Source organism: Salvelinus alpinus, chromosome 26 (genome assembly GCF_045679555.1).
Source record: "Salvelinus alpinus chromosome 26, SLU_Salpinus.1, whole genome shotgun sequence".
NCBI classification, from domain to species: Eukaryota; Metazoa; Chordata; class Actinopteri; order Salmoniformes; family Salmonidae; genus Salvelinus; species Salvelinus alpinus.
In genome coordinates, this window is record NC_092111.1 from 2,170,291 (window position 1) to 2,197,590 (window position 27,300).

At 43.8% G+C, this 27,300-nt stretch overlaps 1 protein-coding gene and 1 non-coding gene across 2 annotated transcripts; one reads left to right on the plus strand and one right to left on the minus strand.

The window, feature by feature from the left end:
- On the plus strand, positions 1–19,382 carry hcn3 (hyperpolarization activated cyclic nucleotide-gated potassium channel 3). Its single transcript, XM_071367242.1, has 8 exons — positions 1–527; positions 12,250–12,454; positions 13,462–13,686; positions 14,293–14,454; positions 14,694–14,912; positions 15,265–15,411; positions 17,109–17,349; positions 17,711–19,382. The coding sequence occupies exons 1-8, from the start codon at positions 1–3 to the stop codon at positions 17,911–17,913; spliced, it is 1,929 nt and encodes a 642-aa protein (XP_071223343.1). The 3' UTR covers positions 17,914–19,382.
- Positions 19,383–24,744: 5,362 nt separating this feature from the next.
- On the minus strand, positions 24,745–24,821 carry trnaa-ugc (transfer RNA alanine (anticodon UGC)). Its single transcript has one exon. It is a non-coding gene; the product is annotated as a tRNA-Ala (tRNA).
- Positions 24,822–27,300: the final 2,479 nt, after the last annotated feature.

Below are 27,300 nucleotides of genomic sequence, written 5' to 3' on the forward strand. Positions count from 1 at the left end.
ATGGATACTAGTCCTACAAGAAGTATTGATGGACAGACAGGTGTGGGGGAGAGCCCTGCCCGCAATGGGGAGTCAAGACACCGAGGCAGCACCAGGGGCAGCTTCCGCGCCTTTGCCACATGGAGCTCATCCTCCCAGTCATTCCAAAAGGAAGATCTAGGGAGCAATGTTAGTAAGAGACTTAATTCCATTGTCAACTCCCAATACAATGACCATCACAGCACCACAGCAGATCCCAAGGGCCAACTGTGGGTGTCAGCAGAACCTGACACAACCACCACCAATACCGCCACTACCACATTCTCCAAAGGAGCCGAAGTCATCACTTCTACTCAGGCCTCAGAGACGGAGGAGAATGACCATGTGGACCAGTCCACCTACTTTCAGAGGCAGTTTGGGGCGCTGCTCCAGCCAGGGGTCAACAAGTTCTCCCTGCGCATGTTTGGTAGTCACAAGGGCGTGGCAGCGGAGCAGGCCAGGGTCAAATCCTTTGGAGTGTGGATCATCCACCCCTACAGTGACTTCAGGTAACTCAGAGAAGTGGGAGTGGAACAGGGATACATAGAGAGCACAGAGGATTGGAAAAATAAAAAGAAGCCTAGACTGAGTGGCAAGACCAATGGGGGAGGCCAAACAGATTTTTCAATGACTCAGATTAATAATCCAGTTCAGATTACAACCATCCATGATGCAATTTTGGTTCAGAGTAGATAGAACCATCCATGATAACATGCTATTTCTTGTCCATAACTTCTAAACATATCATAGCAACTAACAAATGCTTTATTAATGCCTATCACAAACTAGTTACATCAAGGGCAGTGTCCTGGACAGAGATTACACCTAGTCCTGGAGTCAAAAGCAAGAAAATGCTTTTTAGTCTAGAAAAAGCAAGATCAATGGAGAATCTCCATTGAAAAAGCTTTTTAGTCCAGGAGTAGGCTTGACTTCTGTACTGGAAACCGTCCCCAAGTGTACAGTAAGTAGACGGATGTTAGAGGGTAAAAACCTGCTATGATTTATTTTTCAAGGGCAGCCTGCACTGTCGATAAGAAGATAAAGGGATTTGATTAGTGATACAGTATATTGAATGAGATCATCTGGATTAGAGCAGAACCCTGCGTACCTTTGCGTCTCGCCCTGTCTGTAAACCTAACCCTAAAGGAAATGTTAAAATCCCATGCATGTACTAATCCAAACTCCCACAAAAGTTGCAATCAATTCAAGAATCGTATCGTTTTCAATTGGAGCGTGTTCAGCTTTTAAGATTTTTACCCAAATACTTTTCATGGAACATATAGTAAAGCCAGTCAATGGCTGTGGCAGTGGCTTTAATGCCTATATATACACATCAGACATTTTCCACACATACTCAACACTATATAGGTCAATGCCAGACAGTGAGTTTAAATCCATGCTAAGGGATTATTGCCAACAAGAAGAAACCCCATAATTCCAATCTTGCCCTGTATTATGTCATAAATACTGAGACAGATGAGAGGAAGATTACTGTAGGTCTGCCCTCAGCCCTCTTCAACCTCATGTTCAACCTTCACTTTAACGGGGGTGGGTTTTGAAAATATACATCTATACATCCAATTGATTGCTTTACCAATGTTATCAATCTAAAAAGGAAATACTGTTCTGAAACTTGAATGCACACATGTGCTCACATACATTTATAGAGTAAGTAATAAGTAATAAGGGCAAGTGAGAATATACTCTCTTGTTGTGGATTTACAGTACAATTATACTGCCATTACTCGAGTACAGGTTAAAAACTCAGAGGAAGGGAGGCCGGGGGAAAGTAAGCCGGTAAGGTCTGGTATGGTACGGTGTGGAGTTACGGCAAAATAAAAAATAAATTGTGTCCGTACAGGGTAACGTACCGGTAAGACATGAGCCTATTACAATAATTAAAACAAAGATGTCAAGAAAACTATTAGGCTATTACACTATAATTTATCATTACCGCCTGTCAGCCGCATGAACACTTTTTCCAAAGTAACTTCAGTTAAGAAAACTATATTTTATTTAAGGGTAGCTTTAGTGTAGATCAACTTCTTCCAGTGTGAAGTAATTGGTAGCTTGTTAAACTATATTTTCAGAGCAGCTTCCCCAACACTGCTATTAAGCCAATAAAAAAACGTTGTACACAAACAAGCGTGTGCACACATATGAGGTCCCATACCAGTAAGAAATTAAATCCACTTTCACCACTGCTTACATCCCAAATAGCACTCTATTCTGGCACTCTATTACCTTTATAGTGCACTTCTTTTGACCCGAGCTCAAAGGGCCCTTGTCAGAAGTAGTGCACTATAGGGTGCCATTGGACGCAGGCATTCAGTGACAAAGAGATCCACTGAGTGACTGAGACCACTTTGGACATAGCAATTACACCCAAACCAAGTACACATTGGAAACCTAGACATGAGACAATGAGAGCTTATGTGACGACATGCGGTCATCTCCGTACGTACTGTACAAGTCTTGGAGTGTTCCTAGCTTTAGTGTACTAACTAGTGCATTATTAAACCAATTTATATTGTACTGTAGCAGACCCTCCTCTGTTTCTCTTCATAGAAGTTTGCTGAGGATGCTGTAGGCCTACTTGGTGTGATGTACATTTTTAATGAATGGCTTTCCTTTTACAGCAGGGACTGTCTGTGTAAGGGCTCAATAGCACTCAGAAACCACTCATTGGACATCTATCACTGTTCTGAGTGGATGGGCTTGCTTGGCCTTTATCTTTGTGACACTATTATGTCAAGGGGTACTCCTGTCACTTGAGTTCAAATTTCACTCAATATACATTTAAATTTAGTGGTAACAAGTGTCTGACAGTTAAGAGAGCATTTAGAACAGGGAAAATGCTGATGTCATACAATAGATATGGGTCTTTCTATAAATAATGGGTCCAATGGGTGAAATTATTATTACATTCTAAAATATGTGAGAATAATGTGGACTTGCCTGACTAAATCAATTGGATTCATTTTTCTGTAGCCTATGTATATATTTTTTATTTTATTTAACCTTGATCTTACTAGGCAAGTCGGTTAAGAACAAATTCTTATTTACATTAACAGTTTACCGGGTAACGGGCAGAACGCCAGATTTTTACCTTGTCAGCTCGGGGATTTCATTCAGCAACCTTTCGGTTACTGGCCCAATGCTCTAACCGCAAGCTACCAAAAAAACAGGTTCCTTTTGTAATGGAAGGATTTTTTATGGAAAGCCAAGTTGAAGCCAGCATTGGATGTTGTTGTCCTCGTAATAACCGCACATGGTTTTACCGCAACAGAGTAGCGCAACACCACTCAATTGAAGTGGCGGGAAAAAAACGAAAATGGCCAGGCACATGGCTACACTAATTACAAGGCCTTTTCAAATACCACATTGAGGAAATGTATGATTTTCAGGCAGGCCTCTGCCGGTACTTGGATTTCTGAAGTCAAAAAAATATAGTTCAAGTAACGTTAGACTACTTCAAGCCCCTTGTTTAAACAAGCCTATTGTTTAAAATGGCAGGTTAACTTACTCTGTAGGGGTAAAACCATTTCATTACTATATCATATTTTGAAGAAGCCCACTAGGCTTGGTAATTTGTTGTCAATATAATTAATAGGGATAGTGTAGGATTTTGCGCAATACACAATTGCGCACACACTGCACAGTATGACTCGGTGTCCAATCCGAGGCACAAAAACATTACTTTGATGCTTTTGCTGTTAAATCTAATTAATCATACTGTAAATCTAGCAGACAACAACAGATGATCAGCATCAATTCGCTAGGGATATTAGATCCAACCTGGATCCAGGCACAACTGTCTTCACCGGTGTAACGAATGAGACACCAAAATATTCTGGACATTCCTCCTGAACAACTTTTTTTTCCTGCACTTGGGCTTTTGTTGCATCGTATGCGCTATGACTATGACAACAGCCAGGGCCGGCGTTATGGGCGGGCCTTACACGGAACCTAAACCGGCTGCGCTCGTGCGCCATCGTGCATACATTTATTTTGTCCCCCCACACCAAATGCGATCACGACATGCAGGTTAAAATATCATAACAAACTCTGAACCAATTATATTAATTTGGGGACAGGTCGAAAAGCATTAAACATTTATGGCAATTTAGCTAGTTAGCTTGCACTTGCTAGCTAATTAGCAAATTTAGCTAGCTTGCTGATGCTAGCTAATTTGTCCTGGGATATAAACATTAAGTTGTTATTTTACCTGAAATGCACAAGGTCCTCTACTCCACCAATTAATCCACACATAAAACAGTCAACTGAATCGTTTCTAGTCATCTCTCTTCCTTCCAGGCTTTTTCTTCTCTTGACTTTATATTGCAATTGGCAACTTTCATAAATTAGGTGCATTACCGAGGAGATGGCACGTGGGTACCTGCTTCTATAAACCAATGAGGAGATGGGAAAGGCAGGACTTGCAGAAATAAATCTGATTTCTATTTTAGCCCTTGGCAACGCAGACGCTCCTTGGCTCACGCGAGTAGTGTGGGTGCAATAATTGAATAACAGATTTCTAAATTTATTTTGCGACGCCAGCGGTGTGGTTAGCCTGTTAGGGGGCCTGGCCGCTCTACCGTACCACCTTGCCCATCCAGAAAACATTGAAATAATAATAATTTAGTTGACCTAGACGCGCGCCTTTCAGAATAGAGAAAGACGCATCAATTTCAGTTAAAGCATCGGAGCGATCGAAACAGCGCCCCTCTGTATCAGTATGTGTATGTATCTGATGCTGTTTGGACCAAAAGAGTATGCCATGTCATACTATTTCTGTCCAGACAGTATCAGTTACATGGGCTACATATTAGAGGGGCGCTGTTTCGCTCGCTCGGATGCTTTCTCCGGTGATATAGTTTTAGCAGAGTGGAAGAGGCGAAGCGAGAGGGCTCACTCTCGCCTAAATCTGTCCAGTATAAACCCAATGCGTTTCTATGGGAATAATATTCAGAACCAAGCTTGTCGCTTGCAGTCCCCCGCTTTTGGGACAAATATCCCATTGTTAGGGCGGAGACATGAGCATCTCGTCATTATATATTGATCTCTGGTTGCAACCTCTTGCGAATTGGAAAGGAAAGTTGGCGGGTGCACAGTGCACTGTTAGGATGCTGGATTGCCCTAAAGTAAATAGATGTTTTGCCAAAATTATATAATTACTTCTGTCTAAATAAAATCATTCAAAATACTTCCCCAGGGAGCATGACTTAGCCTCAGAGGATCATTCGCCTCACATTTTTTTTGCTGTAGATTGTTTCAAATCACAAGTGTGTTTGGGAAGCCCGAAATGTGGGCAGTGCACGTGACAATAGGCCTAGCTGATTGAGTAGCGGCTGTCAGTGAAACGCATCTAAAATATGTCTTGAGTATAATCAAAAATGTTGCTTCAAGAAGCGGAGGGGACTGTGGCGAAGATGGTGCGCCTCCAGAATGCAAGCATACAGTACTGTATGTAGGAAAGTGCCCAGTTGGCAATGTATTATACCTCATTGTTTTAGTTCACCACTCATTTTTTCTTCCCCTCAAACAAGTCAACAAAGTCTTTTTTTTTTTAACATCCATTGGGAATGATAGTTCCTCAGTATTTGAAAAATCACTCCCTGCCTCGATAATAACCTGTCAGGACCCGGTGTGAGAAACAGTCACTGATAGTCGGCAGAACCCAGAAGATGAGGCAGACACAGCACTACTAGAGACGGTGGTTTAATCAAGGTAAAAGATCTTCAGGCAAAAAATATAAATCCACAACGTCAAAAGTAAAGCCAAGAGAAAAAAATGAATATCCTCCAAAATACAATGAAAATCCACAAAGTGGTAAGAACAGCGGGGAAAAAACAAACCTCAAATGACTAATCAAAAATAAACAAGAACAAAACCAGAGTACCTCAGGAAAATCAAACTAGAGAAATATATGTTCACAGCATGGCTGGGGCTGGGTGCTAACATACAAACACAGAGCAAAGAACTGAGGAACACTAAGGGTTTAAATACCTACAAGGAAATAAGGCACAGGTGCAAACAATAGAACAAGGGAAAAAACAAAAGGTTCAAAAAGGCGCAATGGGGGCATCTAGTGACCAAAACCTGAATAGTCCTGGCCAAAACCTGACAGAATCCCCCTCCTAGGAACGGCTCCTGACGTTCCTACCAGCCTTCTCAGGGTGGAGGGCCCTGAACTGACGAATGAGGTCAGGGTCCAGTATGTCTTTGGCAGGAACCCAGGAGCGCTCCTCGGGACCGTAGCCTTCCCAAACCACCAGATACTGCCAGGACCGCTGCACCCGGCGGGAATCCAGTATCCGATGGACGGTATAAGCCGACTGGCCTCCGATGACACGTGGCGGAGGGGGAGGTCTGCCTGCAGGGATAAGGGGAGAAAAAACAGGTTTTAATAAAGAAATGTGAAACGTGGGATTAATCTTAAGGGATCTGGGTAAGTGCAGGCGAAAAGTAACGGGGTTCACACTCCTGGCAACCTTAAAGGGACCGATGAATTTCTGGGACAGCTTGCGAGACTCCACCCGTAGCGGTAAATTCTTAGTTGAGAGCAATACTCTCTGGCCGAGGCGCAGGGTAGGCCCGGGACGGCGACGTCTGTTGGCTTGTCGTTGGTACCGCTGTGAGGAACGCAGAAGATTAAGACGGGCCTTCTTCCACGTAAGCCGACAGCGTCTGATGAACCTCAAGGCTGAAGGCACTCTGACTTCTGCCTCCTGGTCCGGGAACAATAGAGGAGCATAGCCAAACTGACACTCGTGCGGGGACATACCAGTGGAGGAGGAGCACAAGGTGTTGTGCGCGTACTCGGCCCAAACCATGAAGGACGACCATGGGGACGGGTTGTTAGAGACCATACATCTGAGGGTGGTTTCCAGCTCTTGATTCATCCTCTCGGTTTGGCCGTTGGACTCCGGATGGTACCCTGAAGATAGACTGGCAGTGGCCCCTATGAGTTGGCAGAAGGCCTTCCAAAACCTTGAGGCGAACTGGGGACCTCTGTCAGAAACCATATCTTGCGGAATGCCGAAGACTCGGAACACATGGTTAATCACCAACTCAGCCGTTTCCTTGGCAGAAGGTAATTTAGTCAAGGGGACGAACCTGGCCGCCTTAGAAAACCTGTCGATGATGACTAGGATAGTAGTATTACCATGGGACGGAGGAAGGCCAGTAATAAAGTCCAATGAGATATGGGACCAGGGTCGGTGGGGAATAGATATAGGGTGAAGGAGTCCTTGAGGGCGGAGGTGAGAAGATTTTCCCTGGCAGCACACGGGACAGGCCTTGACGAAAGTGGCAACGTCTTCCTTTATGGTGGGCCACCAGAACTTTCGCTGGATGAACTCCAAGGTGCGACCTACGCCCGGGTGACAGGTGAGGCGAGAGGAGTGCCCCCACAGAAGGACCTGGGTCCTCGCTGCCTTGGGAACAAACAACCGATTGGCAGGACCTCCTTTAGGACCCGGTTCGATGGCTTGAGCTCGTTTCACGGTATCCTCAACTTGCCACGTGATCGGAGCCACGATCTTAGCGGCAGGAAGGACAGGCATGTCAGTATCTTCTCGAATGGCAGGAGCGTAGACTCGTGACAAGGCGTCCGGTTTGAGATTCTTCGACCCGGGTCTATAGGTGAGAATAAACTGGAATCGATTGAAGAAAAGAGACCATCGAGCTTGTCTGGAGTTCAACCGCTTCGCCTGTTGGATATACTCCAGATTTTTGTGGTCCGTAAGCACTTGAAACGGTTGAGAAGCCCCCTCGAGCCAGTGTCTCCATTCCTTCAATGACATCTTAACCGCTAGGAGTTCACGATCCCCCACAACGTAGTTCCTCTCGGCCGGGGTAAGCCGGTGAGAGAAGAAGGCGCAAGGGTGAAGCCTCTTGTCTTCACCCCTCTGAGACAGGACAGCTCCAACACCAACCTCTGATGCGTCTACCTCCACCACAAAAGGTTCATCCGCCGTCAGTAGTGTCAGGATGGGAGCAGAGAGGATGCGCTGCTTGAGTCCTTGTAAGGCCGTCTCAGCTTCTTCTCCCCACAGAAACGTTGCGTTGCCACCCTTGGTTAAAGCTGAGAGAGGGGCTGCCACCAAGCTGAAGTTCTTGATGAACTTGCGGTAAAAGTTAGTGAAGCCCAGGAAACGCTGAACTTCCTTAACGGACTTGGGGGTGGGCCAATCCGCTACCGCCCCTACCTTCCTGGGGTCCATCTGGACTCGACCGGGTTCCACTACAAATCCCAGGAATTGTACTCGGGAGGAATGGAATTCAAATTTTTCCTTAACGTACAAATGGCTGTCTAGGAGGCGTTTGAGTACTTGTCTGACATGCTTAGTGTGTTCTTGAAGGGAGCTCGAAAAGATGAGGATGTCATCCAAGTAAACAAACACGAAGATGTTAAGCATATCCCTAAGCACATCGTTTATGAGCGCTTGGAACACAGCCGGGGCGTTGGTCAGGCCGAAGGGCATCACCAAGTATTCGTAGTGACCAGTAGGCGTGTTGAAAGCGGTCTTCCACTCGTCACCGGGTCTGATCCGCACAAGATGGTATGCGTTCCGCAGGTCAAGCTTAGTGAAGACAACTGCTTCCTGGAGCAGCTCAAAGGCTGTGGCCATAAGGGGTAGCGGTTACGGACGGTTATGGCATTGAGTCCCCGGTAGTCGATGCAAGGACGTAATCCACCGTCTTTTTTGGCCACAAAGAAAAACCCTGCTCCCGCCGGCGAGGTGGATGGACGCATGAGGCCTGCTGCCAGAGCGTCCTTGATGTAGGTATCCATAGCAGCTCGTTCGGGAGGAGATAGGGAAAAGATCCGACCCCTGGGGGGGCAGGTGCCCGGAAACAGGTTGATGGGGCAATCGTAAGGTCTATGGGGTGGTAGTCTGGTGGCCCTCTGTTTGCTAAATACCGGTTTGAGGTCATGGTAACACTCGGGAACTCGGGACAGGTCGATGGATTCTAGAGACTCGGGAGGGGAACTCGGGGAACTCGGGAAGATACAAGTGGCTTGGCACGTAGGACCCCACTGCTTGATAGTGCCCACAGACCAGTCGATGTGAGGGTTATGGCTGTGAAGCCAGGGGTATCCAAGGACGAGAGGGAACTCGGAACAGGAGATCAGATGAAAGTTCATCACTTCCTGGTGTTGGGAAACTGAAAGTCGCAAGGGGGTAGTGACACGAGTGACAAGTCCAGATCCCAAAGGGCTTCCATCCAACGTAGTAACCCTTATGGTGTCACTTAGAGGTTCAGAGGGAACGCCATTCTCCTTCGCCCAGACACCATCCATGAAGTTACCTGCGGCTCCAGAGTCTACCAAGGCTTGAAGGGGAAGCTCGTGGTTGTCCCAGGAAAGGGTAACTGGAATGAGCAGGCGGGAGTTGGATGGATGGGAGGAGGTTATGTTTCCCGTTACAGTCCTCCCAGGCCTGCACGGGAGAGTGCGTTTCCCTGGAGCCCGGGACACGTGGAGCGGAAATGGCCCGGTTTGCCGCAATATAGACAGCATCGCTCCCTCATCCGGCGGTCTCTCTCAGCCTGGGAGATGCGTCCAACCTGCATGGGTTCCGGTGGAGCCAGCGAGGATAAAGGTGGAGACTCGGAGCTGGGACCGATAGGAGCTAGGGTGAGAGGTCTACGGTTGAGTTCTCTCTCTCTCAGACGCTGGTCTATGCGCGAGGCCAACTTGATCAGGGACTCGAGGTTGTCCGGTGGTTCCCGAGTGGCCAGTTCATCTTGGATGGTGTCGGAAAGACCCTTCAAAAAGCACACTGTGAGCGCCTCGTCGTTCCAGCCACTCGCTGCTGCCACCGTGCGGAACTGGATGGCATAGTCCGTCACGCTGCGCCGGCCTTGGCGGAGAGTCAGGAGCTGTTTGGCTGAGTCAGGGCCTCTGGTAGGACCTTGAAACACTCGCTTGAATTCTTCAGCAAAGGTAGAGTAGCTGGCACAGCAAGGACTTTGGGCATCCCACACAGCAGTAGCCCAGGCTAGGGCTTTTTCCGACAGCAGGGTGATGATATATGCTATCTTGGACCGGTCGGTGGGAAACGACGAGGGTTGCAGCTCGAAGGAGAGCCCCTTACAAACACTCGGATCACCTGAGAACCGTTGGGGAGGTGGCAGACGAGGTTCAGCCAGGGGGTTAACTGCCACGGGCACTTGAATCTGATGTACTGGGGCAGAAGCGGTTGCCGGGGAAAGTCGATCAGAAATCTGCTTTATGGAAGTCAGCATCTCCGACAGAAGTTGAGAATGTCTAGCCATTAAGGCCTCTTGCTGAACCAGAGCAGCTTCGTGACGTTGGACAGTCCCCTCGTGGTGAGACAGCATGGAAAAAGAATCCTGGGTACTGGCTGCCTCTGGGTTCATTTTAATGGCTCTGTGTTTCTGTCAGGACCCGGTGTGAGAAACAGTCACTGATAGTCGGCAGAACCCAGAAGATGAGGCAGACACAGCAGTACTAGAGACGGTGGTTTAATCAAGGTAAAAGATCTTCAGGCAAAAAATATAAATCCACAACTTCAAAAGTAAAGCCAAGAGAAAAAAATGAATATCCTCCAAAATACAATGAAAACCACAAAGTGGTAAGAACAGCAGGGAAAAAACAAACCTCAAATGACTAATCAAAAATAAACAAGAACAAAACCAGAGTACCTCAGGAAAATCAAACTAGAGAAATATATGTTCACAGCATGGCTGGGGCTGGGGCTGGGTGCTAACATACAAACACAGAGCAAAGAACTGAGGAACACTAAGGGTTTAAATACCTACAAGGAAATAAGGCACAGGTGCAAACAATAGAACAAGGGAAAAAACAAAAGGTTCAAAAAGGCGCAATGGGGGCATCTAGTGACCAAAACCTGAATAGTCCTGGCCAAAACCTGACATAACCAAGCCTCGATGTGAACAGTACAGGCCTAATGGTAAGGGGCGCATAATTGAGACATGAGCCAACTGAAGGTGAGGCTTCTACCCCACCAAGCTCTCCAGCTCGTGGCCCTAATCCTACCCCTCTCAGAGCCAATACTGTGCAAGCCACGGGACAGGCTTACTCTGTAAGCAAGAGACTGTGTTAACGTGTCCTCTATTTATATATATATTTTTTAAAGGAAGATGACAACTGAAGTAAAAAGAAAATGTCATGCTTTTTCAATTGCTATGACTTGACTGTTAAGAACTTAATATTATGCCGTTATGTTTGCACTTTCTATTGAAAAGGATTATGTTACGGAGTCTGGTTGATAGGTAATCGACTAGCAGATCACACTGTATCAATTTGTCCATATGGCAGAGGCTAGTGCTATAACCATAGTTGGAATTTTAACTTTTGGATTTTTATCATTTTACTTCAGATGTGTATGAGTAACCACGTGACAATGATTTTGAGAAACGAAAAGATTATTATTGAAATTAAACTGTTAAACATATATAAATATTCAGAACTGGCACGCAGAGCGGTAGAAATGGTAGGATAAATTGTAAGCTTCCGCAAACTTGAAACTCATGAGTTGCCTATGGTCTTTACTATTACACCCATTTAAAAAATGCGTGCAAGCGCACACATAGGAGGTCCCGTGAAAAAATGGGCCCGTCTATGGAAATCAAATGAATGCCTGTCCAACTGATTTTTGGGGGATTTGTGTGCCAATGAAAACTGTTTAACCCCATAACTGGCCGTCATTGTAAATAACAATTTGTTCTTACCTGACTTGCCTAGTTAAGGTTAAAGGTTAAGTAAAAAACAAACAAAAAAACAAAACAACGTATGGAGTTATGAAATGTTATGTAGTTACACTGCATTTCTGAGACCTCTATGCAAAAATACTGTCCAACAACTAGATCCAGGATTCTTATAGGGTTCAAGTTAGATGTGTGATTTCACTGATTAATGCTTAATATATGATACAACAACAATTTACATTGCCATAAATGCATTGACAGAACAGTAATGTTTTATGACACAGCTGTAACAAGTTGCTCGGTGTAGTAAAGCCTCTCTGGTACCCACGTTTATAGAAAGAGCCATAGTCTATTTCACTATTCTGGATCCTGAAGTTTGACAGTAACTTTACATACTGTGGAAACACAATACTTTTATTTGATGTGGAAATACAAGATTTCTGTAACAATGGACTTCTCTCTCAGCCTGTTCCCAGATCTGTTTGTGCTCTTGCCAACTCCCTGACCTCAACCCCCCGTCCTATCCAGGTTCTATTGGGACATTGTGATGCTACTCCTGATGATGTGCAACCTGGTAATCCTCCCCTGGGGCATCACCTTCTTTGAAGACCAGAAAACTTTGCCCTGGATCTCTTTCAACGTCATCTCTGACACCTGCTTCCTGGTCGACCTGGTCCTCAACTTCCGCACGGGCGTCCTAGAGGGAGACGACCAGATCATCCTGGACCCCAAGGTTACATTTCACTCATTTTGAAGACAGCTGGAAACAAAGGGGGATATTGGCAAATGGAAGAATAGTAAGAAGGGTGGACACAGCTATTTCAAATCAAATTTTATTGGTCACATGCTGAGAATACAACAGGTGTAGATTTTACTTTGAAATGCTTACTTATGAGCCCATTCCCAACAATGCAGAGTTAAAAAGTAAGACAAATAATTGCTAAATAAAAAATGAAATAGTAACACAATAAAAACAAGAAAGAGGCTTTATACAAGGAGTACCAGTGCCGAGTCAATGTGCAGGCTTAAAAGGTAGTTGATATAATACAGTATGTACATGTGAGTAAGGATAAAAGTGGCTAGGCAATCAGGATATATCATGTAAATTGTCCAGGTAGCCATGTTACTAACTGTTCATTAGTCTTAAGGCTTGAGGGTGGGTAGAAGCTGTTCAGGTGCCTTTTGGTCCCAGACTTGGCACTCCGGTACCACTTGCTGTGCGGTAGCAGAGAGAACAGTCTATGACTTGGGTGGCTGGAGTCTTTGACAATTGTTAGGGCCTTCCTCTGACACTGCCTGGTATATAGGTCTGGATGGTAAGGAGTTCGGCCCCAGTGATGTACTGGGCCATATGCACTACCCTCTTTAGCTCCTTACAGTCAGATGCCGAGCAGTTGCCATAACAAGCGGTGATGCAGCCAGTCAAGATGCTCTCAATGGTGCAGCTGAATCCCAGTCTCCGGTGGGGAGTATATGTGACTGGGCGGGAGTGTTATTGCTAGTGACAGGCTTTGCTTCATTAGCCTCTCAAGTCCACTGTTATTTTACTACTAATATCTATTTACACCTTGTCTAGAAATTATTATTATATATGTTTTATTTTTTATTATTCATTTTGTAGCTAGGTGAAACCCTTTGCACTGATGCATTATATTGTATGAAATGTGCTTAACAAATACAGTTTGAGTCAGTGATTTAATGAAGGTCAAATCAATCAGTCAATCAATAATTTAATCATAGGTGATCCGTATGCGTTACCTGAAGACTTGGTTCGTAGTGGACTTCATCTCCTCCATCCCAATGGACTACATCTTCCTGATAGTGGACCTGGAGGCCCAGATGGAGGCTTCGGATGTGTACCGCACGGCCCGTGCTCTCCGTATCGTCCGCTTCACCAAGATCCTCAGCCTGCTGCGTCTCCTGAGACTGTCCCGCTTCATCCGCTACATCCATCAGTGGGAGGAGGTGAGGGAGAGGGGGAAGGACAGAGTTTTATTGTGGACTGTGAGCATATTTCATGTAGGATAAGGCTATATACTTAAACGTTGTGTACTTACACACTCACATTGTATCACTCTGTCAAAGATTCACTCATACTCATACTGTCTAGAAATTGATCCAATAGCCATACCTCTCTATTAGCATGAATACAGTGAGCTCCAAAAGTATTGGGACAGTGACACCTATTTGTTCATTACGCTCTGTACTCCAGCACCTGGAGTTGAAATTATTTAACTTAAGGGTATTTTCATTCATATCAGGTGAAATTACAGCACTTGTTGTACATAGTCCCTCCATTTTAGGGGAGAAAAGGTATTGTATAAAATACACCAAAAAATGTCACTGTCCCAATACTTTTGGAGCTCACTGTATACCACATAATTATTTCTGTGTCCCAAATGGCACCCTGTTCCCTGTAAAATGCACTACCTTTGACCAGAGCCCTATGGGACCTGATCAAAAGTATTGCACTATTAAGGGAGTAGGGTGCCATTTTGGAGACAACCATTGTAAGTCCTTGCCAGTGTTGACATTCCTCTCTATAACTCGATAACAAATTCTCCCTCTCAGATATTCCACATGACCTATGACCTGGCTAGTGCTGTTGTGCGTATAGTAAACCTGATTGGTATGATGCTACTGCTGTGCCATTGGGACGGCTGCATGCAATTCATGGTGCCCATGTTGCAGGATTTCCCACCAGATTGCTGGGTTACCAAGAACAACATGGTGGTGAGTGAGGACTGGAAGGTGGCGAATTCCCATTGTGGTTTATAACAATAAATAATCATAATACATTTTATTTTAATCACTTTTCAAAACACACAAAGTTACTTTACATAGTCAGAAAGATAATCAGCCAGGTAAGAAAGCAATCAAATTATCCTGCACAATGAATACATCCTATTCAATATGACACCCCTTTGCTACCTCAGCCTAGCCTCCTCACCCCTTGTTTCTCTCTTTCATAGAATTCCACATGGCATTTACAGTACTCATATGCCCTGTTCATGGCGATGAGTCACATGTTGTGTATAGGATATGGTGCCCAGGCTCCCGAGGGCATGACGGACGTATGGCTGACTATCATGAGTATGATTGTGGGCGCCACCTGCTATGCCATGTTTCTGGGCCATGCCGCCAACCTGGTTCAGTCCATAGACGCCTCCCGACGACAGTATCAGGATAAGGTACCCAAGCTCTTTGTCACACATGAGCAGAGTCCTTTTACAAATAGATGAGAGAAATATACTCTAGTACATTGATGTTCTTTCTTCAACACAGTACAGTGCTACATAAATCTACATTTTACATCAAATATGTACAGTCTGCTGCCCTCTTTTTTTAATATATGTCTTTATTTAACCTTTATTTAACTAGGCAAGTCAGTTAAGAACAAATTCTTATTTACAATGACGGCCTCTTAGCCAGATCTCCCTTGTAAAAGAGGTCTTCTGACCCCAACAGGACTTACTGGATAAGGTTAAAACAAATTAAACAGACCCACTCACAATGTTCTCTGTCTGGAACCCATGTTTTCAGTATAAGCAGGTGGAGCAGTACATGTCATTCCATAAGCTGCCGGCGGACGTGAGGCAGAGGATCCATGAGTACTATGAGATTCGCTTCCAGGGCAAGATGTTTGACGAAGACAGTATTCTGGGAGAACTCAGCGACCCGCTCAAGGAGGTCTCTTCCATTACACCTCAATCTCTTCTCTGTCTCTCTGTCTCTTTCACTCTCTCTCTGTCTATACCCTTACATACTTGCCATTTCCCCTTTCAAAACAGTTGGAGCAAACATACACTAACGGACAAAAGTTTTAAAACACTTACTCATTCAAGGGTTTTTCTTTATTTTTACTATTTTCTACATTGTAGAAAAATAGGAAAGACATCAAAACTATTAAATAACACATATGGAATCATGAAATTACCAAAAAAGTGTTAAACAAATCAAAATATTTTTTTGATTTTAGATTCTTCAAAATAGCCACCCTTTGCCTTGATGACAGCTTTGCACACACTGGGCATTCTCTCAACCAGCTTCACCTGGAATGCTTTTACAACAGTCTTGAAGGAGTTCCCACATATGCTGAGCACTTGTTAGCTGCTTTTCCTTCACTCTGCGGTCCAACTCATCCCAAACCATGTCAATTTGTTTGAGGTCGGGGGATTGTAGAGGCTAGGTCATCTGATGCAGCACTCCATCACTCTCCTTCTTGGTCAAATAGCCCTTACACAGCCTGGAGGTGTGTTGGGTCATTGTCCTGTTGAATAACAAATGATAGTCCCACTAAGCCTCAACCAGATGGGATGGCATATCGCTGCAGAATGCTGTGGTAGCCATGCTGGTTAAGTGTGCCTTGAATTCTAAATAATTCACAGACAGTGTCACCAGCAAAGCACCCCCACACCGTAGCACCTCCTCCTCCATGCTTTTACGGTGGGAATTACACATGCCAAGATCATCCGTTCACCCACATCGCATCTCTTAAAGACATGGCGGTTGGAACCAAAAATCTCAAATTTGGACTCCAGACCAAAGGACAGATTTCCACCGGTCTAATGTCCATTGCTCGTGTTTCTTGGCCCAAGCAAGTCTCTTCTTATTATTGGTGTCCTTTAGTGGTGGTTTCTCTGCAACAATTCAACCATGAAGGCCTGATTCATGCAGTCTCCTCTGAACAGTTGATGTTGAGATATGTCTGTTACTTGGGCTGCAATTCCTGACGTTGATAACTCTAATGAACTTATCCTCTACAGCAGAGGTAACTCTGGGTCTTCCATTCCTGTGGCGGTCCTCATGAGAGCCAGTTTCATCATAGCGCTTGATGGTTTTTGCGACAGCACTTGAAGAAACTTTCAAGTTCTTGACATTTTCCGTATTGACTGATGACTAATGTCTTAAAGTAATGATGGTCTGTCGTTTCTCTTTGCTTATTTGAGCTGTTCTTGACAAATTAACTTTTAAGAAGGCTAATTGAAATCCATTCCAGGGACTACCTTATGAATGTGGTTGAGAGAATGCAAAGAGTGTGCAAAGCTGTCATCAAGGCAAAGGGTGGCTATTTGAAATATAAAATATATTTTGATTTGTTTAACACTTTTTTGGTTACTACATGATTCCATATGTGTTATTTCATAGTTTGATGTCTTCACTATTATTCTACAATGTAGAAAATAGTAAAAATAAAGAAAAACCTTTGAATGAGTAGGTGTTCTAAAACTTTTGACCGGTAGTGTAGAAAGACAAAGAAAACTATTTATATTTGCCCAAGATGTGGTCTATCACTGTTTCACTGTCACAGACCATCTACAGTACTCCTGTACTGTACAGACATTCTGTTCTTAATGATTCCTATCTTCTCTTCTTTTCTCCATTAGGAAATTGTGAGCTTCAACTGCCGTGGGTTGGTAGCCAACATGCCGCTGTTTGCCAATACAGACCCTCATTTTGTAACAGTGATTCTGACCAAGCTGCGCTTTGAGGTCTTTCAGCCTAATGACTTCATCATACGGGAGGGGACACTGGGGCGGAAGATGTACTTTGTCCAACACGGCTGCGTTACCGTGCTCCCCCGCGGAAAAAAAGAGATACAGCTTAGTGATGGAGCCTACTTTGGGGGTGAGCTGTTTGCGAGTTTGGTTTAAAAGCGCTCTTCACCAATGTTTTACACCCTTTTTTCTCATTCACCCCTTTGATTTACTCTTCTCTCAACTCTCTTCCTTTGTCCTCAACTCATGTTTCTACTCTCCCCTTTCTCTTTTTTCTATCCTTGCCTTTTTGATCTTCCTCTATATCGCTACTCTTCTTCCCTACTCTTTACTCAATTCTGTTTAATATCCTAGCATCCCAACACTGCGAAACAATCAATGTAACTGTTTTATACAGACACCTTTATTGGGAAATATTATTCACCTTAAACATCACATGTATTTTTGAGTACATGGGGATAAACTGAAGAGAATCTCCTCTCCTCCCTTAGAGATCTGCCTGCTGACCCGTGGACGTCGGACGGCAAGCGTGAGGGCTGATACGTACTGCCGCCTCTACTCCCTGAGCGTGGACAGCTTCAACGAGGTCCTGGAGGAGCACCCGCTGATGAGGAGGGCCTTTGAGAGTGTGGCTGTGGACCGTCTGGACCGGGTACAGGGGCGAGAACCGTTCATGAGCTTCTCCACAGACTGACTGAGACTTATGGGCTCATAGAGGAGAGCTGACACAGGCAGCACAGTGGAAACCTATGTGACAAGATGGAGGGCATTCAACTGATAAAGATCAGACAGTCAATGGACATGTTGCTCTTGTTTTTAGTTTGGGAACCTACTTATAGAAAGTTATGCTTCAAATATGTTTATCAAGAAGCATATTACAATGGAAACAAGTGTATAAACATATCAATGAGCTTCCCTTTTCAACAGATAAAATAACAGCAATATACATCAAAACAAAATGGACACATCAAAACCAACACATTTTCTTTTTTTTTAATGAATAGTACCCCCCTCCCCTCTTCACACCCAGTCCCCCACATACAGTGCATTTGGAAAGTATTTAGACCCCTTGACTTTTTCCACATTTTGTTACGTTACAGCCTTATTCTAAAATTGATTAAATAGTTTTTTTCCTCATCAATCTACACACAGTACCGCATAATGACAAAGCAAAAACAGGGTATTCAGTCCCTTTACTCAGTAATTTGTTGAAGCACCTTTGGCAGCGATTACAGCCTCAAGTCTTCTTGGGTATGACGCTACAAGCTTGGCACACTGGAATTTGGGGAATTTCTACCATTCTTCTCTGCAGATCCTCTCAAGCTCTGTCAGGTTGGATGGGGAGCATCTCTGCATAGCTATTTTCAGGTCTCTCAAAATATCTTCAATCGGTTTCAAGTCCTGGCTCTGGCTGTGCCACTCAACGACATTCAGAGACTTTTCCCAAAGCCACTCCTGCATTGTCTTGGCTGTGTGCTTAGGGTCGTTGTCCTGTTGGAAGGTGAAGCTTTGCCCCAGTCTGAAGTCCTCAGCGTTCTGGAGCAGGTTTTCACCAAGGATCTCTCTGTACTTTGCTCCATTCATCTTCCCCTCGATCCTAAATAGTCAAGGTTCTCCCATCTCCACAGCTGAACTCTGGAGCTCTGTCAGAGTGACCATCGGGTTCTTGGTTACCTCCCTGACCAAGGCCCTTCTCCCCCTCTTCAAGCTCTGTCAAGCTGGTTGTTGCTAGACAAGTCTTGCCATAGATTTTCAAGCCGATTTAAGTCAAAACTGTAACGAGGCCACTCAAGAACATTCAATGTCATCTTGGTAAGCAATTCCAGTGTATATTTGGCCTTGTGTTTTAGGTAATTGTCCTTGTGAAAGATGAATTTGTCTCCCAGTGTCTCTTGAAAAGCAGACTGAACTCGGTGTTCCTCTAGGATTTTGCCTGTGCTTAGGTCTATTCCGTAAATGTTTATCCTAAAAAACTCCCTAGTCCTTGCCGATGACAAGCATACCCATAGCATGATTCAGCCACCACCATGCTTGAAAATATGAAGAGTGATACTCAGTGATGTGTTGTGTTCGATTTGCCCCAAACATAACACTTTGTATTCAGGACATAAAGTTAATTTCTTTGCCACATTTTTTGCAGTTTTACTTTATTGCCTTATTGCAACGGGATGCGTGTTTTGGAATATGTGTATTCTATACGGGCTTCCTTCTTTTCACTCTGTCATTTAGGTTAGTATTGTGGAGTAACTACAATGTTCTTGATCCATCCCCAGTTTTCACCCTAATCATAGCCATTAAACTCTGTAAATGTTTTAAAGTCACCATTGGCCTCATGTTGAAATCCCTGAGCGGTTTCCTTCCTCTCCAGCAACTGAGTTAGGAAGGATGCCTGTATCTTTGTAGTGACTCTGTGTATTGATACACCATCTAAAGTGTAATTAATAACTTCTGTCTGCCTTTTTATTTTTACCCATCTACCAATAGGTGCCCTTCTTTGTGAGACATTAGAAAACCTCAATGGTCTTTCTGGTTGAATCTGTGTTTGAAATTCATTGCTTGACTCAGGGACCTTACAGATAATTGTATGTGTGGGGTACAGAGATGTGGTAGTCATTCAAAAATCATGTTAAACACTGTTATTGCACACAGAGTGAGTCCATGCAACTTATTATGTGACTTGTTAAGAAAATTGTTACTACTGAACTTATTTAGGCTTGCCATAACAAAGTGGTTGAATACTTATTGACACAAGACATTTAAGCTTTTCTTTTTTAATGAATTTGAAGAAAAAAAATCATAAAACATAATTCAGCTTTTACATTATGGGGTATTGTGTGTAGGCCAGTGACACAAAATTGCAATTGAATCCATTTAAAATTCAGTCTGTAACACAACAAAATGTGGAAAAAGTCAAGTAGTGTGAATACTTTCTGAAGGCACTGTACATGTGATGTTACTTCATCTCACGATGCCAGAGATAGTTTGCACTGGCTTCACTGGCTAGTAGTTTTCTGCATTAGGTTAGTGAGGACATTTGCGATAATGCTGTTTAATATTTTACCTTTTGTTACCCCTTAAATTAGGCTTTACCAATGATCAACATAAATATAAATGCTACATGTAAAGTGTTGGTCCCATGTTTCATGAACTGAAATAAAAAACCAAAAGCTTATTTCTCAAAAATGTTGTGCACAAACTTGTTTATATCCCTGTTAGTGAGTATTTCTTCTTTGACAAAATAATCCATCCACCTGACAGGTATTACATATCAAGATGCTAATTAAACAGTATGATCATTACACAGGTGCACCTTGTGCTGTGGACAATAAAAGGACACTCTAAACTGTGCAGTTTTATAACACAACACAATGCCACAGATGTCTCAAGTTTTGAGTGTGTATTGGCATGCTGACAGCAGGAATGTCCACCAAAGCTGTTGCCAGAGAATTTAATGTTAATTTCTCTACCATAAACTGCCTCCAATGTCGTTTTAGAGAATTTGGCAGTACGTCCAACCGGCCTCACAACCACAGAACATGTGTATGGCATCATATGGGCGAGCGGTTTTCTGATGTCAACGTTGTGAACAGAGTGCCCCATGGTGGCGGTGGGGTTATTGCACTGTATGTGCAGGCATAACAAACGGACAACGTACACAACTGCATTTTATCGATGGCAATTTGAGCTATCTGTGACCAACAGATGCATATCTGTATTCCCAGTCATTTGAAATCCATAGATTAGGGCATCATTTATTTATTTCAATTGACTGATTTCCTCATATGAACTGTAACTCAGTAAAATCTTTGAAATTGTTGCATGTTGCGTTTATATTTTTGTTCAGTATAGTTTATTTCTATTTACTTCTGTTGCCCAAAATGTAACTTACCTCTTTATCTATCCTCTATGTTACGTTTAGTTTCTATTGACATAGTCTGTCTTATCAATTTATTTCTCATTAGCTGAAGGAAATGATGCTTTATTTGATTGTATATTATGTGTATTATGGCACATGTAAATACAATTTATTTATCTCCTATGTAAAAAAAAAATTGCACTTATGAATTGAAAAAGAAGGACATTGCTAATGACCGATATGTTGACAGACAGACAGAGACAGATAGACACAAAATGAAGGTTCCTCGTTGAATAAAACATGAGGGGGTGGTATACACTCAGAGGCCAGTTTATTAGGTTTGCCGTTCACGAAAATGGTTCGCTCCTACAGACAGTGAGTCACGTGGTCATGGCTTGCTATATAAAGCAGGCAGACAGGCATTGAGGCATTCAGTTACTGTTTGATTGAACAAAAATAGTGACCTAAGCAACTTTGAGCATGATTTGATCGTTGGTGCCAGGCGCGCCAGTTTCAGTATCTCAGAAACTGGCTTTTCACGCACAACAGTGTCTAGGGTTTATCGAGAATGTTGCGACAAACAAAAAACATCCAGTCAGCAACAGTCCTGTGGGCGAAAACAGCTTTTTGATGAGAGAGGTCAAAGGAGAATGGCAAGAATCTTGCAAGCTAACAGGCAGAGCATAAACAGGCAAATAATGGCGCAGTATAACAGTGGTGTGTGTTCAATCTTATACTTACAACTCGCACTTAGTTAAGATACTATACTGAATGAAATCAACCAGACTCAGAGGTAAACTTCAACATGTCTTTACTCCATCACTATCCGTGTAATCCCCAAATTCCTTTACTGACGTGGTGACGTCCTATCTCAGTATGTCACGTCAATACACGACATCCCTCCTTTACATGGATATGAACGTCAATGTCAACCTGACATACACAACAGCACTCATTCTTTATCTGTATAGCAAACTTTATCTTATCAATAAACAACTGAAATATGTTCAATGTCTTATTATTTCTGTTCTCCTAATGGACTTCGCTTTTTTTGTGACAAAATATTTTTAACTTTTTTTCCCCCACAACATAACTCAAATATTCAGAATCTTCACATCAGGATAATTATTTAATGACAAAGTCTGTTAACTTCTGTGGTAGTTAATTTGTCTGTGAGGCCTGACTGGCATGTGGTCTTTGTAGTGATCCCTCACAGATGGTCTCTGGTTTGGATTCTATGTACTGTCTCAGATTAGTTGTCCTTTGATTGTGGATCCGGCTCCTCAATTATATACCTCTTCACGAATGTTGTATTCCTTAAATACCTGGCTCCAGTTGGAGATTGAACAACCACATTGTTTCCCTCTTTATTGATCACCGTGTGTGGTATCTTGTTGAACGTTGTTGTGAACTTGTCTGTTTTGTCCTGTTGTAGGAGAACCTGATCTCTGACGTCCACATCAGAGTGTTTGGCTCTGCGACGGTTGTCTGCATAGTTTTTGGAATTCCCTTTCTGCTCGGCATCATAGTCTCGTGTCTCCAGGTCACTCTGTGGTGTAGCTATATCTGGAAGCTTTACTCTCATTTTCCTTTTGAAAAGGAGCTCAGCTGGGCTCCTGCCCGTGGTAGAGTGATCAATGGATCTATATACTGTCACGGTCCCGTGTGGCTCAGTTGGTAGAGCATGGCGCTTGCAACGCCAGGGTTGTGGGTTCATTTACAATTTGTAAGTCGCTCTGGATAAGAGCGTCAGCTAAATGACTTAAATGTAAATGTAAATGTCACATACTTGCCTAGGTCCCGCTTTCAGTCCAGCCCCTCAGCTTGTGCAATGCGAATCCATTTCATGTGGGAGGCATTTTCCTGCTCCACTTCTCTGTGCCCATTTTGGCATTGTTTTTACTTGCTGTATCCCATTTTCCTGGCAGAAGTTCTGGAACTGCGATTATATGTACTGTGGGCCACAATCAGATCAGATTGTTAATGGTAGACCATGACGACTGAAAATAGTCTCCAATCACCTTTTCTGTGGTAGTAGATAGCATGATATAATATTCATAATATCTGCTGTAGTAGTCTACAACTACTAGTATTGCGTGTACTGTAGGTCAGTGGCAACGTCCTGCCACGGCCCATCAGGTAGCGCTGTGGTTCTCAGCGGTTCTGGCACATCTGGTCGTGGTACAATCTGACAACCATGGCATGACTTGACGTGTCTCTTTGCAGCCTTGTCCATGCATGGCCACCATACCTTACTCCTGTGGTGTTGTTTCAATGAGGTTCAATGCTCGCTGATTTTGCTTTCCGATGCACAACAGAACAATACAATTCCACCTCTGGTCACCCTCACAGACTCCACAGCACACAATGCATTCTTCACCATTTCGTAAAGATAGAACGGATTCCCAACGTACATCTCCTTATCCCTAAACCCTACTCCCACTACAAACTGAGAAGTTGGAGCATGAGCCTTCTGCTTACTAAACTGCGTTTCAACTGACACTTTGGCTATCTTACTCCGACTTTTAGCAACAGTCGTCCATCCAGAATTCTCATTCTCTTCACTCCTCTCACTGGTAGCTGCATCAGACTCAATCTTGACATCTGCCATTTCCCATGCGTTCCTACAACCAACAATAGTGCTAGTCTGTCAGTGCTGATCACCCAGTCCCATAGGCCCAACATGTCATCTTCCTATCACACATTTTGTGTGGGTGGGGTTTAAGGATCACAAGTGCTGGTCCGCTACTACCGCTAAAGTGAATTTTCTGCATACATCCCAAAACCCTGTTCTTTCCCCATTCATTTTCCCAATAGGAACGGCTGAATGAACCTGAGGTAACTAATTTTCGGTTGTTAGAAAAGTTTCAAATACCTTGCAACAGCGGCACCCGGACCATTTCCGAGGCGGACTGTGTCCGGGCGAGAGGTATTAGCTTCCACTCATGAGGCGAAATGCTGCAATTGTGGTGGCGAGCATGCGCCAGAATTAATGAAGTGCTCTGTTGGGGTGATGGAGACCGAGGTGGCAAGAATAAGGGCTGTCCAGCATGTTGCCTATCTGGAGGCGGTGAGAGGAGTGGAAGAAGGGAGTAACATTGAAGAAACCATGGTAGTTGGATTAGAGACATCACTAAATATTACTCGCCAACAGGATCCTACCATAAAAGGGTGGACTTTGTATTATTTATTGCATTGGTTATAAAGTGCACAGCGCAAACAAAGATGAAATCGGAGAAAATAGGCATCGTTGTGAGTGCAGCTGAAGGTTATTTGGGACTCAGGAATCCCGTCGATGAATGTTGCGTCCACACAGGCACTTGGCCCTGTGTAGGGATGTGATTTGGATTATCACTGAAGGGGTGGGGTGGGGATGTTTTGCATTTATTTGATTTTTGTATTGTATAAGATGTTTATTTTTATATTTTGTTCACTACCCATAGAGTAGGTGGTAGCAGTACACCAATAGGTGTAGACTGCCATGAAACCTTAAAGAAGAATAAGAAGCTAAAGAATGGGAAATGTAGCTGTTCAATGTAAAGGAAGGAAAATATGTGCCAAGTGTTGGAGGCGAACATGATTACATTTAAGTCATTTACATTTAAGTCATTTAGCAGACGCTCTTATCCAGAGCGACTTACAAATTGGAAAGTTCATACATATTCATCCTGGTCCCCCCGTGGGAATTGAACCCACAACCCTGGCGTTGCAAGCGCCATGCTCTACCAACTGAGCCACACGGGACCAAAGTGATAAAATGTACAGACCACAAATTAAAATAGGCTATTCTTAAACTCTTCAGCATTATCCTCAGGTCTGGCATCTTCCTTAATATGTGACACAATTCAGGAAACTAGGCATATGTCGCAAGTTACGACTTACATTTACATTTACATTTTAGTCATTTAGCAGACGCTCTTATCCAGAGCGACTTACAGTAGAGTGCATACATTTTTTTATTACATTTTTACATACTGAGACAAGGATATCCCTACCGGCCAAACCCTCCCTACCGGCCAAACCCTCCCTAACCCGGACGACGCTATGCCAATTGTGCGTCGCCCCACGGATCTCCCGGTTGCGGCCGGCTGCGACAGAGCCTGGGCGCGAACCCAGCCCAGCCTGGGCGCGAACCCAGAGACTCTGGTGGCGCAGCTAGCACTGCGATGCAGTGCCCTAGACCACTGCGCCACCCGGGAGACTACACAGGAGAGCTGTTTGAACGTAATTATTATATATTTTTTAATCAAAATGCATTTCTTGGCAGAAATGCCTTCTTGAACATGTGAACTTTCATGTGCCTTAACAAACTTGTATGCCTTCTGTAAATATGAATACAATTGTTAAGTTACAAGCCTTGTTAAGCCACAGAAAAAGTTAGCAACCTTCACACTAGCCATGATTGGCTGAGATAATAAGTGGGCTGGACATGCTGAGGGAGGAGTTCGGATTGGTCGGCCATAGAAGCTTGTCAGTCGGTGTTGGTAATCCTGTTGAACGCAGCTTTAAAAATAATGTATTGTGTAGTGGAGCTGCATAAGTGTGTCTCTCCACTTTCTGAAGGATCAAGTTGTGAAATCAGTGGAGTCTGATAGATAAAGAGATGGAGGAAACACCGGTCTCTGGATTACATCTTCAAACTAAGGGCAACCGTGGCATGGCCTCTGTGACAGGGAGACGCGTCCATCACGCACGGTGATGTATACAGGTGAGATAGCTAGCTAACGCTAGACTAACATTGTATTTTCAGATATTACACGTTTTCTAATTTTGACAGAAAGTGGTTTCATTTCAAACTAAATTGCTTTGGCAATTTAAACACACAGTGCATTCGGAAAGTATTCAGACCCGCTTGACTTTTTCCACATTCTGTTACGTTACAGTCTTATTCTAAAATTGATTAAATCGTTTTTTTCCCTCATCAATCTACACACAATACCGCATAATGACAAAGCAAAAACAGGTTTTTAGAAATGTTTTCTAATTTATTAAAAACAAAAAACAGATATCACATTTACATAAGTATTCAGACCCTTTACACAGTACTTTGTTGAAGCACTTTTGGCAGCAATTACAGCCTCGAGTCTTCTTGGGTATGACGCTACAAGCTTGGCACATCTGTATTTGTAATAATAGTTTGGTGGGTGCTTATATCTGTCCTGTCTCACACGCGTGCACCGGAAATGTGCCCCCGCACATCCCACTCTCCCCGGGACACTCTCCCTGGGGGGGGGGGCGAAGAGAGACAGAGAGAGAGAGACAGAGACAGAGAGAGACAGAGAGAAATAGAGACAGAGAAAGAGAGAGATAGCGACAGAGACAGAGACAGAGACAGAGACAGAGACAGAGACAGAGACAGAGAGAAAGAGAGAGACAGAGACACTGGCTCCCCTATTCCCTCAGCTAATAAATGCTGAGGGTGGGCCGTTTATGACACACAGCCTGCTGATAGATTCTGGAGCATGGCGGTTTGGAGCCCAAAGGATCCATTTATTCTCACCAGCTAAACCCACCTGGACTCTCACATTTATCTATTTTTCTGTCACCACACACACACACACACACACACACACACACACACACACACACACACACACACACACACACACACACACACACACACACACACACACACACACACACACACACACACACACACAGAAGGAGTGCTAGGACTGCTAACGCAGGTTTTTTTCTGAATTATTCAGAAAATTATTTATTATTTATTTATTACGATGAATGTGGGAGCAATGTGAAGGTTAAGTGTTGTAAATGTGGGGTGACATATGGTGTGGTAGAAGTTAGTAGTGATTTATTATTTTTTTTAAATCATGGTAGTACAGAATTGGGCAGATCATGAGTGATCGTACATTCCAGCACAGTATGTGGCGGCATGCACTTAAACGATTGTTTGCGGACCGCCAAGATATTACAGAAGAAGAAGAAGCGGCTACTGCTGCTTCTGCTTCTGCTCATTATTTTGTAGGGAGATAAAGAAGAACATCAAGACGAAGCTGCTTTATGAGTGGGATGCACTGTTGAGCGCTACATCCCAAGGGGTTTGTGCTGATTGTATGGTGATTGTGACAGCCGGTTAAATGGCGCACCTTGAGAAGGCAAGAACAAGATGTATGTCAGGAGAAGTGCAGTATTATCATGTATGAGCTTTTGTACCAAATACATTACGTTGTTACAGGTGTCAAGCTTATGGGCATGTGGCAGCAG